Here is a 14,496-nt window from a genome sequence, read left to right as displayed (position 1 = left end):
ACACAAAGTCGACGTGGTGCTCTAGCATTGAATTTATGACCATTTTCTTATAACGCGTATCCTTCCTGCCAGAATCGCCCATGACCAGTAGCGAGCAATACTTAGATAGATCAACAGCGATTGGCACTATGTAAGGGCATGGGGGACGGATGGTCATCTCAAAATTGACCAGAGGGTTAATCTCCTTGGCCTGATAATATCAACCACAGCATCGCACTACATCACGGACTTGAGCACTGATAAAGTGAACTAAAATATTCCACCCCCAACTAATGAGATTTCTCTTTACCATTCTTCGGGCAACAGAATGCAAGACTTTTTCCCAGAAATCAAGTCCCTGCGATATTTCAAAAAATAATTACGTTCAGAGAGTTCCGATGCCAAATTTCGGGTTAATATGAGCAATTCTTTAGAAGTTAGAAATTGGGTCTTCAGATTGCGCGTACAGTACAAACTATCATAGTACCGTTCATAGGTTATCAGTCTTATCATTTCAATGAGATCTCGTTTAGCCTTTGGCATCCGCTTCAAATACAGTAATTACCGAGAAACGATATAATATAACAATACATATAATGGCGATTTGCGACGATAATTATTATTACTCTCCTCCGCGCAGACATATAAACATCAGCTGCCTGAGCTTCACTCCCCTTCTTAAAATGAACCGCCAATACGTTCTTTCCCTGGTCAACCAATCTGATACCCCAATCGACGACTATCTTCCAGTTCTCAGAACTCAATAACAATATCTGAGGCCACACCATACCACACGCCTCTCAACATCATCAACATCATACCGCGTGATACTCCGCCAAATTTGGCGGGGCGGGATCTCGAAGAATGGACCGCACCCCAGAGAGTGGTAATACCTCTTCCCTACTCTCCATACTGGAATTACCTGCCCATACCATAACTCCAGCAACTCCCTCCGAATTCCAAGACTACTACGTTCAGCACATATATTGATAACACTCTTCTTTGTCCCTCCACGCGCACCTGTGCTGGCCTCGAAAAAGCCCGCGGGGTGCGGCACTCTTCTCAGCATTTCCACAAGCCGCTCCACTGAATCTTGCAGCATGCCGCGTCCGTTCGATGCAGGAGTGGAAGGCCTCGCATTTCCCTTCAGCCGCAAGACGCCAAATGGAAGCGATATTATCTAACCCACGGCTCCGCTTTGATCAATAGTCTCCTCAAACTATCATCACCTGGTCCTCCCTAGTCAGCAGCTCGCGAAGCGATGTTCTATTAGGGCAAATAGACTGACATGACACAGCATCTACTGTGCGGCTGCGAGTAGCAATCTACCAAGCTCTCCATAGGACAGTTCCTCAATTCCTCAGGCAGCCACTCTGGGCAATCCAATAAACACCCACACTTAGTCCGCACTGATTTCCGCATTTCACCACCAAAACTAATCTCATCATAAAGGATGTCCCCAGCGGCATTAGTTTCAGTAGCATAAAGGCCGCACAAATGCAATATACCTATCCTAAAGCGAGCATCACCTTCAACTACACCTGAACAACAGTAGAATTCCTACAGCAACCATCTACTAGTCCTCGAACTACATCGTCGTTTAGACCTCTGCATGAACTCCACCCCGTTCTCTACAGCACGCTTACTCCCCTCGTCATTACCACATACCACCACAATCACCACTCTAGATGAAAATCGCATATCAAACTGCCTACGTCCAGAATCAACATAAAACGATAACTTCTCCGCTCGCTTCTCACTACCACCTGTATAACACACTATAACGCAAAACCTCCACCATGCACTCCCCACCGCTCTTCCCAGTGTCCCCTGATTCCTTCAATAGCCCTTCAGTAGGACTACCAGTGGTCGTCGAGGATACACTCAGGCTAGTCGGTCTTAACGGTTTACGTTCCATATACTAACCGGGTTAGTCTACTCTCCTAATCGATTACAAACGAGTGAGTACACCAACTCACAACGCAACACGACCAACTCAGACTTGAAAGTATTTATTCCACGCCGCTAACAGCATCATCACACAGATACAGTCACTTTCCATGACAGTATGAACACGCTATGACTACTCTAGTAATGCTGCTGTGAAACGGACGAGGACGTTACAAGACATAACAAGACACTTCGCTCTCAACGTTCCTTACAGCTCGTCACCCTTCTCAGCCTCTTCCTTTTCGGCAGCCCTAGAGGCAGCAAGACGCTGCTTCAAAGTGTCAGCGTTAGAATGATGCTTCTTGATCCACTTCCAAATGCCCTTGGCATCACGGGGACCATCATACTTGACGGGCTCACTTCCCCCAGCCTTTACATAGAAAAGGCTCGGGAAACCATCCCATGAAATACTCTCAACGGGAGAATCATTAGCAGTGCCATCCATCTTGGCAATCAAAATCATATCATCAACTCCCTCCTTGGCAACCTTTTTGGCGACCTTCTCATACTCAGGAGCAAGCTTCTTGCAGTGACCACACCAAGGGGCATAGACCTCGAAAAGGACATCCTTATCGGCCTGGAAGAGATCCTTCTCGAGAGTTGACCCAACGACGACATGTACAGCCTCATCCTGAGAACCAGGAACAGGCTCAGACTTCAAAGTGGGCTCGATGGTGCCGGCAAGAACACCCTTAAGGAACTCCGCGATCTTCTCCTTAGTCATCTCACCAGTGTACAGATACTTCATCTTGTCACCAGCCTTCTTGTTTACAGCCAAAGTGGGAAACTCAGTCACACCGAGCATACCCTCAATAGCGCTCTTGAACTGAACAGTATCAATGTAAGTGAACGCGAACTCATCCTGAAACTCCTTGGCAAGCTCGTTCATGAGAGGACGATACTCCTCGGCAACCTTCTCAAGATCCTCACTGGACTCTTGCTCGAAGCAGCCCCATACGAGGCCCTTCCCAACAGACATGTATTTACCATAGGACTCACCGTCGAGAACACCGAACAGAGGGAGCTCATTCTTTGCCAAGCAACTCTTAAGACCATTAAGGGAAAGGTCATCACACTCAACACCCTCCTCACCCTTATGCTGGATGGTAACGGTCGGCTTATCAGAGTCGCTCGCAACATGATAAAAAGTGAAAGCAGATCTCTTGTTCGCCGCGACCTCCCCAAAATCATTGGAAACCTCACGTCCCTCATACACACAAATGGGCTTGGTCTCAGCTTGCTCCTCAGCCAATTTACGGCTGCCGATTTCCTTCACTGCAGGCCCAGTCATATCGATGCACCAGGACTTGATCTCAGCAGCAGTTCGACCACCACCATACTCGGTGTGCTCACCGTTAACAAACCAGTACAGAGTAGGGTAACCACGGATAGCATACTTCTCAGCCATCTTCTTATGCTCCGTGGCATCAAGCTCCCCGAGGGCAAGGGTCGCGTCCTCGACCTCCTCGGCGAGCTCAGCAGCGGCCTGCTCGAACTCGGGAGCAATCTTCTTACAATGGCCACACCAAGGGGCGTAGAACTTCACCAGGGCGTATCTAAACGAACAACAAATCTCAAGAACCCGACATACTCATATTCATCCCTACTTGTGGCCCTTCACGAAATCCTCCATGTTGTCATCAGTCAACTGATGAACCTTCGACTCTGACTCAGCAGCAAACACCACAGCCGCGATTGCTGAGAAAAAGGGGATAAGTCTAACCATGATGAAAATGATAAATACTCCTGAAACGACCAGGCTGCCTCAGACGATAATCATAAAAAGCCGAATAGCGTCCCTATACACTGGAGTCTACTACATCCTGATGGTCTAGTAGCGCTGGGGACTAACGGACACAGGAAGGAGATACTCCATGAAAGGTTGTACGAGTCGCCAATATGAACGCGTGCCCTTGCGTTACGCGCTCGCCCAGAGAATCTTCGTTAGATACTCTTAACACATCCCGGAGGTAACAAAATGCGTGCTTGTCGCATAACGTAGACAACATCATTCCCATCCTAACGATGGCTTGGGATTTCTGGGTGAGCATCAGGCAGAGCCTCCAATAGTTGCCGTATGCGTCTTTAGGGATAGTCGGAGTTGTAGCTTATCTGTGGGCACTACAGCAAGTGGATAGGCATAACCTACATACGTGATGTAACACACAAGTTGTGTATTACACAGCTGGCAGTCTGTGTATATGATTGTCTCATCTGTGCGCATATGTAACTCCCCCATAACGCAACAACACTAGCCTTGAAGATCATCGGTAGATCGGTCCGTATCTAATGCGTTCAGTGTCCAATGGTATCTTCGAATGAATCATGCTATGTGACTCAGTGAATGATAGTGCTGAGAGTACATCATCCACCTCAGCAAGATGAGCAGTGACCTCCTCAGGCTGCTCCCTATCAATCGGCGGCACTCTACACTGCCACTGAGCAGGCCTAGGAATCGGCGCCTCCGGCAAGCGATCTCCACCAGATCCATTAAGCTTCAAGAAAACGTCCAAAGAGTCTCGTTCAGCACGTCCAAGATCCACAAGTGTTGTAGCTGGGTCCCTGTTACTTGATGCCAGAGCCGACCGCGGTTGATGACACCGTTCGGGTGATCTGGGGGCATCCACCAGCGGACCTAGAGGGCTCCTCGATGAGCTCCGTTCACTAGAGAGGCTTTCCAGAGGTCGAAGACGCAACACTCGCTTGCCGTCCTCATCGGCCGTGATGCTGATAGAGGACCGCAGGGCAATGCTGTTCTCGAGTTCGTCAGTCCTCGTGATAGGTGCTGGACGTTCGTGAGCCCTCGGAGGCGGACTTGGGCGCTCAGGCTTCGGCCGTCGCTCCTCAATGGACTTACTCAGGAACTCCCGCAACATCTGAAAGGGCTTTCAAACGCTGAGTGGTAAATCCCCTACCTTATCCGATTCACGCTCTTCGCCAGTCTTCATAGCAGCCGCCTCGTTGCCACGACTCATCTGTAAGTAGCGCCTCAGTAGGGACCGCTGATGCCTGAAAAATCCCGATCGGAGTAACAAACCTCCAAGCTCGTACTGACTTGTTCAGCGGCCCCTCCCTATTCTGCTGATGGCCACCATGAACCGATGACCTCCCTTCGACCGTCACGTCGTCCTCGGACGATTCGCCCGCCGCATCCTCCGACAGTGTCCGAGGAGCACGCATATCACTAAACCTCCTCTTCACTGTATGAGAGCAAGCAGAAGCCCCCGATGTTCTTCTGCTCGATGGAGGCGTCTCGTCATGGAGGAGATCGTCTCCAGCCTCAAGATTCATTCGTGGTCCCTCACAGCCAGGCGCAATGCGCTTAGCAGCACTCTCTTGTGCCACCTCTTCCACTGAGCCCGGCACCGCCACACATGCTTTCAGACGGGCTCGCTCAACGAGGTCGGCCTTAGCCCGCTGATGATACTTATTGAGCAGCTCCAACGACCTCCGCAGAGTCTCTTTGGCCTTCGCTGCCTCTGCGATCGCCTAAAAGGCTATCAGCTCATGGACCATGCAGCTGATAGCCTTTTAAGCATGGTATGTAGACTCCCAATGTAAAAACGGGGAGCTCCAGAGCCTACCCGTTCGGCACTCGACTCCGCCACCTCCCGAGCTCTTTGCTCCGTCTCAGCTCTCTTCTTCTGCTGTGCCAGTGTTGCCACCAATCGTGCCACTCGGTCCTTCTCGGAATCCCGCAAGTTCGATAATTCACGACCTGATCACCGACGAACGTCATGTAACTTTTCTTTACAGTCCCCATGGGAAATACAAGCCGTGGAGCCGGCGATGCCAGCGAAAAACTACTCGACACTATTGGCACCTGTGGGGTCCTTCTTTGTGCACACATTTGGCTCGTCCGACCCCTGCCGAGAAGCTGCTGAGGCACTTCCCATCCGTGCCAGACCGCGGCAACGGTGCTGGCTGACCGGCCGCTTGCTCGACATTATAAATGTGAACTCTGACACAGATGGCGAATATTTCTCAATGGGAAGGACCCTTGGAAGCAATGAGATTTCAATGCTACATGCTACACGCTGTGCTCGGTTCTTATTCCCTCGATCTCTCCTCCTCTCAAGTTCCGACCACCGAGCGAATTGACAAGTAACACTGGCTGTAGCAAGACACGGCAGTACTAGTAGTGAACATGACCATCAAACTACTCTCCTCTATGACATTGTGATCAACCGCACTACAGCGTTAATTTTCCTGGTCCGCCTCCACGGTAGCAGTGGCACCTCGGAACAGGACCAGACTTCTCAACGACTCCACTGACAGGACAATAGCCCGAGCATATCAACTATATTCGAAGGCTATTGTCCTGAGAATTTGTCAGCAAAAATAAGGTGCCATTTTTTCCGCCTCAGCCTCGCCTCCAGCTATCTGTGATGGTCCAACCAAGCAGTGTGTACCACTATCACAGAGAGCACAATAACGTCGCCATATGCAGGAGGTGCTGATACTACAGTGAGTGCAGTACAACACTCATGTATCCGGAAGAACTAGGTGAAAGCCCTTTACTAGAGCTAAAGCCAGTGCATCGAGAAGCTCCATATTCACACTACACGGTAGCCATGGCGGTCATGAGCACACTATGGGAACTCTATTCTGCGCTGTTCGTGTTTGTTTTGCTCCTTCTGTTGTTCTCGGTACATCTTCTCGAGCTCAGCCGCACGCTCAGTACTCTCGAGCTCTCGCTTGACCAGATCCTCGCCCTCCCCGAAAGGAAGCCTTCCTGATGCTATGAAGTCGTCTCTGATACGATGGCGGGACTCTGGAGGGAACCAAGCATCGACACAGTTCACACCAGCGGCCCATAAAATGCCAACTATTCTCAATGCAGCTACAATGAAATTCGCAACCTACAGTTATCATCGCGAGCCTAGCAGGTTATAGACAACAGAAAAACAAGACGCCCACCCGACCTTCGATGACAGCATTCTCGCTAGCAGATCTTGTCATGGCTACATATACAAAGCTGAGGAAGGGGTCGATGGAGCTCCTAAGAACGAGGAGCAGAAACAGTGCCAATAACTCAGTATACAGCGTGTCGACATTCAACGGGAAAACCGCGAGTGATCCCGTTCGGCTTAGACATTTGAAAGTAGGGAACGACGAAAAGCGGTGTGGTGCGTCCCACCCAGAGACGAGTAACGGCTTGACAGAGGGGTTCTCGAGTAGAGGGGAGTATCTTCTGATGAGGAGCTCATCTTTGGCTAGTGCCATGCCTTGGACGTCACGTAATACATTCGAACCTATACACAATTTGAGAGAGGTACGGTAGAGGCTACCCGATCACATTCAAACTGGTACGAGATGGAGAAGGAAGAATGCGCAGTATAGCGGCTTGAATTCCACTACCAATCAATGTACTGAGCGCTCATCTACTCACATGCGTACTTGGAGTGAGACTCTGGATAGCCGACCTCCACTCCGGCCGGATCGCCACTGGATGACCAGACCTAGACATAACGTGTGGCGATCGATTACCCCCGCTGAGAGCTGCGGGATGGGTGGTGACTTCTCACGGAAGCGGGTCGGAGTAGTATCGCTGGTTGAGCCATAGAGTGAGCTCATCCTCAACGTCCTTGCCATATGATGGCATCGGCCCGATAACTTCATGACACTGTCAGAGGAGCAATACCGATGAGGACTAGTCCGACCTCCTCCTCCTACATCGAGTCCAGGACCTTCAGTACCCTTGGGTGATCTTAGAGCAGTCCAAACTGGTACACCATCTATCTGTGGATCGCCCTGTGGTCTCAAACCATCGGGAGGTCCCATTGACTCCTTCTTGAGAGGGTGTGTAGCCGCTAATGTTATCTCACACGCTCCCCTTGCGCCTGGCCTCACCCTTGCTCGATTGCGGGTCTGCAGATCGGGAACTTGCCTATCACTTACCACACCAGTCAGTTACACACTCTCGAGTTTAGCGGGTTGGACAGACGCTGATAGCTCACTCCACAGGGACATCCGCAGGGGTTTCTACGCTACGTATGCTCACATCTGACTCAACTTCATTGAACTTCTCTTCGAGAGCCCTAGCCCTCATACGCAGTAGTCTGTCGAGGACTTTATTGTCCGACCCGTCGTTGCTCGATGTACGATACACCTTGAGGAGAGTTCGTACATCAAAGCTAGTCACAACTCCAGCCGCATGACCTGAACGACAGTGCACCTAACTCGTGCCTGCTAACCACACAGACCCTCCGTTCTGTCTCTCTGGGCCTACCCATATGATGCCGATATTCGGACAGAGGCAGATACCTCACTCGGTCACCCAATCCTTGCAAGGCAGCGTTGAATGCGGTTCGGACGGTGGAGGGCGAGTCCAGCAGGACAGTTGAAATAGTCTGAATATATATAGCAGAATCCATCGAGGTCTAATAGTCCATCACCTGGAGTACAGGGCTGTCACATCTAGCCGCGAAAAAACCTTCATCGCACACGTGCTCTCCGGAATCGGTGATGATCATAATACAACAGACTGAGATCACATTGCCGCCCTTGTTAGTCGATGATATGCACCTCGTAATATCCCTAAGAGAAGTCTACGTATACAGCAAAAAGGTCCTTCCTGTTGTCCGAGTAACAGGGAATACGGGCCGTTGCAAAAGCCTCACCTCAGCCAGCCGTCAAAGACCACAGTATTTGGGCCCATCCAAACGAAGAACCGTGGTCGGTTCCCCTCTATGCCTCCACTTTTACCACATCCTTCTACAGGATTCGCCCAGGGACTACTGTGCTTCTCACCGGTCTGATTCAGATGCATCCCCTGTCTCGACGTTGATCGGAGCAGCCTCTCGTCCCGGAAGATCAACACACTGTCGCGGGCTGCTCTCACCTCGACGCGAATGATGAACGGGGAGGTCGAATCCCTCTGTGTGGCCAGTAGAGAGCTGACCAGCTGTTCCACCATGAGTCGGTTGCCTGTCGTCTTCTCAATTGGCGAAGACACATAGACGGCCTGGAGTTCCAGTGTGGTAGCAACAGAGGTAAACGAGTTAGGCCGTAGAGTTCTAAAAGGAGCACCAAACTGATGATGTCTGATGAGAAGGTACATCACCGACTTGAGATCGGCCACTTGTAGTTCGAGCTTGTTATAAGCAAGGCCTGCTCGTTGTACATGATCCTGGCATGTTATAAGCTCCTTTGATTTACTACTCTCGGGGTCTCTAAAGGTGAGGCCGAGTCCAAGGCAATAGACAATATAAAAGACTACACCTTATCAGACCTATACTGTGCTTGACGAGACTAATCAGTGGGGCAGCTATGCCACCGTAAGATATGCCTTGGTAGAATCAAATTCGCAGGTGTTCTAGGTCATAAGATCAATTTCCCAGGTGGGGCAGCTATGCCACCCTAAGATATGTCCTAGTAAAATAAAATTCGCAGGTGTTCTAGGTCAAAAGATCGAGTTCCCAGGTGGGGCAGCTATGCCACCCTAAGATATGCCCTAGTAAAATCAAATTCGCAGGTGTTCGAGGTCAAAAGATCAATTTCCCAGGTGGGGCAGCTATGCCACCCTAACATTTGCCCTAGTAAAATAAAATTCGCAGGTGTTCTAGGTCAAAAGATCAATTTCCCAGGTGGGGCGGCTATGCCACCCCAAGATACGCCTCAGTGCAACCAAATCTTCCGTTGTACGAAGTAAGAGAATGCATTTCTCCGGGTGGGGCAATTATGCCATCCTCGGATATGCCTCAATCCAATCAAATCTCCAGGAGTATGAATTGGGAAGATGTATTTCTTCAGGTGGGGCAGTTATGCCACCGTACGATATTATTCTCAATACAATTGAATTTCCAGTAGTATATAAAATAAGAATATAAATTTCATAAGCATGATCAAAGGAACCCTAATTTCGACGAGTTGAGGGGATGCCTCCCTACCAGTACCGTTAAGGGGCAGTAGATACATCATTCCTTCCCCTATCATGCTCCCACTAAGCGTAGGAGGCGGGAGTAAGCGCACACTATAGCGGATTGGGTTGCGGTATATTCGAGATACTAACCGATAGCACATACCCAGATGCTAGCGTGTTCTTGAGTCTCGTCAGCTCAGAAGCCATGTCTTCTTTCATTCTCTCGTGCTCTTGACTCCGTCTACTGTAGTCACCGTGTGCAGAGCTTATCCTTGCCTCAGCGCTCTCCAGAGCATCCCTGGCTCGTTGCAGCTGTAGCTGTAATCTCTGAGGTACATACCGTGAGCGATTCCAAAGGACTCGGTACGTATACCGAGCCCACCCGTTGTTCAGAACTAGCCGCTTCCCCTTTCAACGCTGCTTCGAGTTCCGACACTTCCTTCGAGAGCGATGCTTCTCTTAACACGTACCTACACCTCACACCTATCGATCGATTTTGAAGGAGCGATGCAAGTCAAGCAGGATTGGTAAGCATTTATGGTTTACTACTCCTGTCGAAGGGCAGCCATCTTCACCTCAGTCCCTATGTCCGCCGGATAGATTATTACATAGAGGACCGCACACACCGAGATAAGCAACCAGAGTAGGCCCGCAGTTGTGATGACCCGGACTGAACGGAGACCCATTGTAGAAGAGAATGGCGCTGCCAATGACTCGAGATGTAGGCCACTTCTTGTAATCTTGAGGTACTGTAACAGCTATGACTCTGCCTGAGAATGCGAGCCCCGGGAAGCGGTTCGAGTAAAATGAAATAAGGAGCTGCTCACTGGGAAGTCAGCTATGCTCAACAATCCCAAGTTAAGAGTATGGAAGAATGCTTGTACAGTCCTTTCGTCCAGTCGAGCATTGATTGACTTTACTCAAGACTTTGACAACTACATCATACGGCGTATGACATAACATACTTATATATCGGATCCACAAATGATACACTCTCCAAGATGTTACCACAAACAACCTCCGGATCCACGGACCGCTGAGAGGGAACATGGCTGAGTTCAAGAGCCGCACAGTGTACTCAAACTTAGTAGCTTCAACCTGTGGTGATCTTGCAGCTCTTAGTGCTCTCGCTTTTCCTCAACGACACTTGTTGACTCAGTCAGCGCATTTTCATCACCATGTGAGATGCTGTACGACAGTGACCGCCAGCAGGCAGTACCTGATCCTCTAAGCATGGGAATCTCACGATAGATAGGTGCTTGGGAGTTTAGCTCGTTGACGGTATCCAACACTAAGACATCATAAGGGCCCCCCGTAGAGGGGGTAGTTCAGTATACTGTTTGCGAACCTCAGGACTGTCTCTGAAACCACGTTTCGGAAGTGATCACCACGTCCAGAATTGGTTCTGAATCGCCTGAGCTCAGCGACTAGTTAGAGCGACGAACCCAGCAGCATTACTGCTTCATTATCCACCGCTCCCTACCTTTGTAGCGAGTAGTGGAAAGACTCTCTACTGAAGAACACAGGCAACCTCACCATGGAAGCTCATATGATGCCGTCTCGAGTATGTTGCAACTTCTTCCCACCCTATCGCTGGCTACCGTTATGCGTTGGGAGCTGGATGGCTACCGGCGTCGAGAAATGCCCTCACGACGCCGGGTAACGGCTCGAGGTAGTATCATGTAGATGAATGCTTTGACACAGCATGTAGTATTCACGAATTTGATAGCTATTTCATGCTACGTGGCAAGAGCTTTCTCAGTCCTATCGAATGTGTCTCGTGTTGATGATCCTGTGTCCCAGCGGTGAGCCTTTCTCCATCCCTCGCTTCGTTCGAGCCACTATCGACGTTTGTCCACCGCTGAATAAGCCTGGACCCTCAGCTTGTCTTCCATGCGGTCCTCACGTCGGTTGCATGCTATGATTGGGAAAGCTCGCCGTGTGAGCGACGTTAAGTCTCGAATACTCGATGCTGATGGCAAAGGTGAGATGGCGGGTTCTTCATGTTATTCTGTAGGTGATCATCGGAACTGTTCTCAGAATTCGAGGAGATCTGTCGTGACCTGCTCTCGTTGGGCTCAACCCTTCCCGCAGACCTCCTAAGCGCTGCCGGCAGGGCTGTTGCTTCTACCAAGCTAAGTATCCACCCACAGACCGTTGACTCTCTTTGCTCGGCAGCCACTGAGTGTCTCGAATCAACAGACGAGATAGCTCCGGTCGACCTAGTGGGAGCCCTTGTGTCGGTGGCGGCGGCTTGTAAGCCCAGCCAACCCTCCATAAGAGGCCTTGTAGGAGGGTTAAAGGGTCGCATACGAACTACGGTCCCTCATATGACCCAACAGGATCTCCAGCGGGCCATAGCTGCTCTCTGTAAATTGAAAGAGCCTTCAGGAGTGGAAGTTCAACTGCTGCTAGATCGCTTAAACGGTGAGCTTGACATGCTGAGCGACTTCGCCTTGGCATCCCTAGCTCGAACCATCGCTGGCTCGGGATGGAAGGTCGATGGTGATTTCGCCAAGTCACTAGCTAGTACATGGAGACGGCGGGTCGATGGCCAGCGTGGGCTCAAGGCCAGCGTTAATGCCGCAGTCGTCTTTGCTGTCGGCAAGGTAGCGGCTAAAGACGTCGCTGTTGGAGTATTACGGCATGCCAATACCAGCCTCGATTACTCGGCATTCACTTTCACTGAGCTCTCACAGATCCTTTGGGTCTATGCTAACAACAACTTCCCTCCGAGTGAGAGCCTGTGGAAGGCGCTTCTCAGTACTGTCTCAGTGGATGGGGTCGCAACTTGCGCTACACAAACGATTGGATACGCCTTCTGGGCCGCCGGTGTGCTATCTCAAAAGGGCCATACGAGCCTCCTAGCGTCAGAGTTTACTCGGCAAATGGCCCAATGTGTCGTCGCTAGCGGGGTGAGAGCTTTCCAGCCGTCTAGCGTGAGCTATATGATTTGGGCGGTCTCTTTGGGTGGCACTGGAAACAGCGACTGCGCGAAGGACTTTTGTAAGCACATACTTGACGATAATTCCACAATAGAAGCTGTAGGGAAGTTTAAGTCGTTGGAGCTGGCTAACACATTGGCTGCAGTTTGCTCCCTCGGGCTCAGAGACAGTCTACCGCAATTCATTACCGTTGCCTGCCAGTACTTTGGGCATGCGGCCAAGACAGCTCCTGGGACCGCGGCTAACGGTCGGGCTTTTACCCAGGTGGCTTGGACCATGGTCCCAGAGGGTGGTCCTGAGATGGATGCTATCATTGCGTGGTTCACAGCCAATACTGAGGCGGTTGGCATCCGGTCATTGTGTAGAATGTTATGGGCAGTGTCAAAATGTAATGGTCTCACGGAAGCCTCTGTTGGACAGTCCGCATCAGTGGTGTCCTTCGTTTGCGCTGCATCCAAGAGATTCCTAAGTAGTCGTGGCGAACGTATAGAGCAGCAGGACGTTGGCCTTTTGGTGTGGGCTTTGGGTACACTACGATTATCCCATTACGAGTTGGAGGAGAGATGTTGTGTATTGGCAAGAGGCATGTTGAAGGAGGGTCGGATCGACAGCCGTCATCTGGCGATGGTCCTCTGGGGTATCACATCTAATGCACATCGATCACCCTCTGCCATCGATCTAATTAAGGGAACTATCTCGGCACTACGAGATCGTAGTATATCCTTTGACGTTGCCGATGTCGCTATTGTCCTCTGGGCCATGGCTGCTGCAGACACCTACGACCAGTCCGTCTTTCGGGACCTCCTGAGCATCCTTGCTTCCAAGTCTAACGAGCTATCCGCTGGAGAGAGGAAGGCCAGCCTAAGTAAGGTCCATAGGGCCTACCTCTGGGCTAGACTTGGCTATGGCTTCCAACATTCACCACAGAATGGCCATCTCATTGCAGAGGTCCTTGAAGAAGCACAGAGGGCCAGCGTGGATGCTAGAGGAGCCCTTCAAACTGAGGTCTGTCAGACCTTGAACAAGGCGCTGTCCCGCTCACCCCGGTCCTCTAGTATGCACTTGCTGTCGGAGGTGGACCTAGCACCGGAGCTGCCGGGATTATCAGTGGATGCAGCTGTTGTAGACGGCCGTACCGGCTCCCGACGCCTCCTGGTAGAAGTAGACGGACCGCATCACTACGTTGATGTCCTTGGTGAATCGGCCGTGACCAGACGACAGTACAACGGCCAGAGTGTTCTGAAACAACACCTCATCGCTCAAGCTGGTTTCAGGCTGCTCAGCGTTGAGGACGAGAAATGGCGTAGTCTGGACCGATCGGCAAAATACGAGTTCATACAGCATGAAGTGTCGGAGGTCCTCAGCGGCTCGGCTGAGCTGTTTCCGGGATAAGTTTCTGAATTAAGACGTCGTTCTCGTCAAGTCGGGGTCAATGATATTCTATTATAGCCAAGTCGAGATCGTGAAGTATCGAAGTTTTGGTATGAATGTCAGCCGTCTGCTCAGCTGCGCCGTATCGAACGAGCTGGTCGGTCGGCAAGTCAAAAATCTTCGGAAGCTCTTGAACTCCAACAGTCGGGGTGAAGACCATACCACTCCTTTCTCACTTTATCTCCTCTTGCCTCAGGAAGTTGGCTCGAAGCTTGCTCCGCTATAGTGGACATCCTCAACGGCCCTGGTGGCTCCCCTGTCCGACTCGAGCTTAGTCTACTGGCCGCAGCACTCATCAAATGCGTCAAAGTCCAGAACGACTCACGG

General features: G+C 50.7%; 5 protein-coding genes across 5 annotated transcripts in view; 1 reads left to right on the top strand and 4 right to left on the bottom strand.

Annotated features, from left to right (window-relative positions):
* Positions 1–1,897, bottom strand: part of Pmar_PMAR007497 (hypothetical protein) — a gene marked incomplete at both ends in the record, with an annotated part of 7,874 nt that extends 5,977 nt beyond the window's left edge. Inside the window, 8 exons of the mRNA XM_002764884.1 lie at positions 41–190; positions 606–752; positions 801–901; positions 1,000–1,159; positions 1,209–1,262; positions 1,309–1,520; positions 1,695–1,745; positions 1,792–1,897. Of these exons, the coding sequence (XP_002764930.1) occupies positions 41–190; positions 606–752; positions 801–901; positions 1,000–1,159; positions 1,209–1,262; positions 1,309–1,520; positions 1,695–1,745; positions 1,792–1,897 (981 nt within the window). The remainder of the gene's footprint in view (positions 1–40; positions 191–605; positions 753–800; positions 902–999; positions 1,160–1,208; positions 1,263–1,308; positions 1,521–1,694; positions 1,746–1,791) is intronic.
* Positions 1,898–1,976: 79 nt separating this feature from the next.
* On the bottom strand, positions 1,977–3,655 carry Pmar_PMAR007496 (protein disulfide isomerase, putative; the record flags this gene model as incomplete). Its single annotated transcript, XM_002764883.1, has 2 exons — positions 1,977–3,485; positions 3,537–3,655. 2 exons carry the CDS (start codon positions 3,653–3,655, stop codon positions 2,138–2,140), a joined length of 1,467 nt encoding a protein of 488 aa, XP_002764929.1. The 3' UTR covers positions 1,977–2,137.
* A 538-nt stretch (positions 3,656–4,193) lies between these two features.
* Positions 4,194–5,876, bottom strand: Pmar_PMAR007495 (hypothetical protein; the record flags this gene model as incomplete). Its single annotated transcript, XM_002764882.1, has 5 exons — positions 4,194–4,805; positions 4,845–4,938; positions 4,985–5,418; positions 5,514–5,647; positions 5,753–5,876. 5 exons carry the CDS (start codon positions 5,874–5,876, stop codon positions 4,194–4,196), a joined length of 1,398 nt encoding a protein of 465 aa, XP_002764928.1.
* Positions 5,877–6,521: 645 nt separating this feature from the next.
* Positions 6,522–7,534, bottom strand: Pmar_PMAR007494 (hypothetical protein; the record flags this gene model as incomplete). The annotated part of the gene is made up of 5 exons (XM_002764881.1): positions 6,522–6,791; positions 6,850–6,931; positions 7,070–7,184; positions 7,330–7,391; positions 7,458–7,534. The coding sequence occupies 5 exons, from the start codon at positions 7,532–7,534 to the stop codon at positions 6,522–6,524; spliced, it is 606 nt and encodes a 201-aa protein (XP_002764927.1).
* Positions 7,535–11,686: 4,152 nt separating this feature from the next.
* Pmar_PMAR007493 (hypothetical protein) lies at positions 11,687–14,130 on the top strand (the record flags this gene model as incomplete). The annotated part of the gene is made up of 2 exons (XM_002764880.1): positions 11,687–11,777; positions 11,834–14,130. 2 exons carry the CDS (start codon positions 11,687–11,689, stop codon positions 14,128–14,130), a joined length of 2,388 nt encoding a protein of 795 aa, XP_002764926.1.
* Positions 14,131–14,496: the final 366 nt, after the last annotated feature.

The sequence above is a fragment of the Perkinsus marinus genome (genome assembly GCF_000006405.1).
Source record: "Perkinsus marinus ATCC 50983 genomic scaffold scf_1104296976014, whole genome shotgun sequence".
NCBI lineage: Eukaryota > Perkinsozoa > Perkinsida > Perkinsidae > Perkinsus > Perkinsus marinus.
The sequence above is the reverse complement of the archived record's forward strand: the minus strand, read 5'-3'. Positions and strand labels throughout refer to the sequence as shown.